Source organism: Amphimedon queenslandica, unplaced genomic scaffold (genome assembly GCF_000090795.2).
Source record: "Amphimedon queenslandica unplaced genomic scaffold, v1.1 AMPQUscaffold_13375, whole genome shotgun sequence".
NCBI lineage: Eukaryota > Metazoa > Porifera > Demospongiae > Haplosclerida > Niphatidae > Amphimedon > Amphimedon queenslandica.
The window spans coordinates 1-2,441 of NW_003546389.1; the positions used below are offsets into that span (position 1 = coordinate 1).

At 34.2% G+C, this 2,441-nt stretch overlaps 1 protein-coding gene across 2 annotated transcripts; it reads left to right on the forward strand.

Annotated features, from left to right (window-relative positions):
* Positions 1-29: 29 nt before the first annotated feature.
* LOC109582578 (uncharacterized) lies at positions 30-2,441 on the forward strand. 2 transcript variants are annotated; one of them, XM_019997339.1, is made up of 4 exons: positions 30-518; positions 1,351-1,680; positions 1,925-2,023; positions 2,077-2,441. In XM_019997339.1, exons 1-4 carry the CDS (start codon positions 494-496, stop codon positions 2,343-2,345), a joined length of 723 nt encoding a protein of 240 aa, XP_019852898.1. In that variant the 5' UTR covers positions 30-493; the 3' UTR covers positions 2,346-2,441. The 2 variants fall into 2 exon arrangements, with proteins under 2 accessions (XP_019852898.1, XP_019852897.1); XM_019997338.1 differs by having other exon boundaries at positions 476-1,122; positions 1,176-1,680.

Consider the following 2,441-nt stretch of genomic DNA (forward strand, 5'->3'; position numbering starts at 1 on the left):
TAAACTCACATCACTATAAACTGCTGGCCATGATGATATTGACACTCTGAGAATTCAAAAGATCACACCAGTTAAAGTTTCATCGTAGTACTTATTGTAGTACTTACCATCATAGATATAATACATAAACTGTAATACACACAGGTCTGTGTATTATATCTATGTTACTATGTACTACTGTGCTGTGAGTATTTGTTAAAATTGTTACAATCCCATTTTCCATTTGATATGGACCATGCGCCTGCTTAAAATACGAAACTCTTTGCAATATAAATCAAAGTGTATAAAATACATTTTAAGCTTTGATATTCCTAGTACAATCAAAAGAAAGTGATAAGTCTGATAACCATATTAGTATAGCAACTGTGGGTAAGTCCTACTACGGTCAAGCCCAAGGTCAGGCCACCTGGCAGGGCTCAAGTTACTCACAGCTGCTATAAGCTTACTAATTTATCATCAGTCCTAATCTCAGTGACCTGGCCCATTTATCAATATGCAAATACCACTCTATACATCAGGTGAGGCTTAAGATTATTATCTCAGCCTTTGATGCCCTAGTTTCACACACTATATACATAACCAATGGGTTTACCCTGCAGTGGCAGTGCATCCATATTGGAAACCCACATAGCAATGTACATATGTGCCATTCCAGGAACTGTTTATGGCTGAATAAATATATAATAAATAATCAACTTCAATATGCATAGTTGCATACTAGTGATAGTACGGTATCACTAGTATTACTATATAACTATACAGTAGTGTACTGTATATAAAAGTATTATCTACTTCTACTATCAATTCTCACTCCCACAGTAGCTACAGACAACCTACCACTGATACTCCCTTTTGATAAATCTGTACATAATGGCAGCAGTACCACTATGCCTGCTAAGCCCATCACTGCTATATTAAAGAGTATGCTATAGCTTTACAGCACTGATAGCAATTGAGAAGAGCCTAGGTTTAAAAACAGTTGTAATGAATGGCCAAAATAACCACCCCTTTATATTTATATTTTACATTAGCATGAACTAAACAAGTGGAACATGGCAGATTTTGACATGGAGACAGGAAAGGATGGAAACAGGAGGCTATGCTGCTGCAAATGCTAGAAAAGTACTTGAAAGCCTTTTAAAATAATAAATGTGAATAGATCATAAATATTAAAATAAAATGATAGTGATAAGGAGTTTATTAAACTAAACAGGAAATGCCAACTGATTACCGGGCTAATGCCAATCCCAGTTCCTCATCTTTTATCATTTGACCTTAGCTTTTCTTGTGTTCTCATCTTTAATTCAGTTGATATTAAGGTTAATCTAATCTGCTTTTTAATGTGCACAGGTGAAACTCCAGCTGACATCTTTCGGGAGAAGTATGGTGACATTTTTCCATTGATTGGAAAAGAGCCAAACTTCACTAATGTTACTGGTAATCTCTTTGCAAACAAGCTGATTACTCCAGGAGAGATTGGTCGAATAAAAACACAACATAATCTCGATGATAATAAGAGAGGAGATGCCCTAGCTATGAATCTTTTTGAAAAAATAGATGTAGATGATAATGACAAGTCTGCCCAATGTTTACTAAAGATATGTGATGTGTTTGAAAGCAAAAAAGTGGATAATGAAGAACTAAAGAAACTTGGATCAGGCATGAGGGAAAAGCTATTAAGTAAAAACATGCATGATCTTCAAATACATACACATAATTAGATTGCATGCAGCAATTTAAATAACTATAAATCTATATATGTGTCATTTAATTTAAGCATCCATTGTTTGTGCTTTAAAACTAACTTGTTTTCAATTTAGTTTAAAATTAATTGTACTTGTCTCTTATTAAAAACCAATAACGGAGAGACTTGTAACACAATTAAGGTCTTGTATTAGTAAAACTTATTTTACTAATATCTTAGGCACAACTGCTACATCACAAGTACCAACTGATGCTATCTCTTCTGCTCCACCACAACCCAGTGAACCCACAACTACACAGACAAACCCAAATGAACTAAGTACATAGGAGAACATTAGGTACACATTATACATTATCATTTCCTTTCATTAGATGTAGGTGATGTCGAGAAAGTTTTAAATGCTTTAAATAAAGCAATGTTTGGTCCTACAAAATGGAGGAGCTTAGGACTATCTCTGGGTCTCATTGCGCCGACACTTGATACAATTGGTAAAACAAATGGTGATTCCGAAGATTATCTGGAAAAAACTATTCAAAAATGGTTGCAAAGAAAGGATCAAGTTAAAGGAACAACATGGAAGATCTTGAAAGAAGCAGTTGCAAGTACTGGAGACAATGCAGCTGCTGGAAAAATACCATAACGTTAAATTTAATTATTATTGTCCCTTTTTTATTATTAAAGTTGTTGCTGTTTAGTGTTGACATCTCAACAACTGTTTAGTGTTTATTAGAAAAAG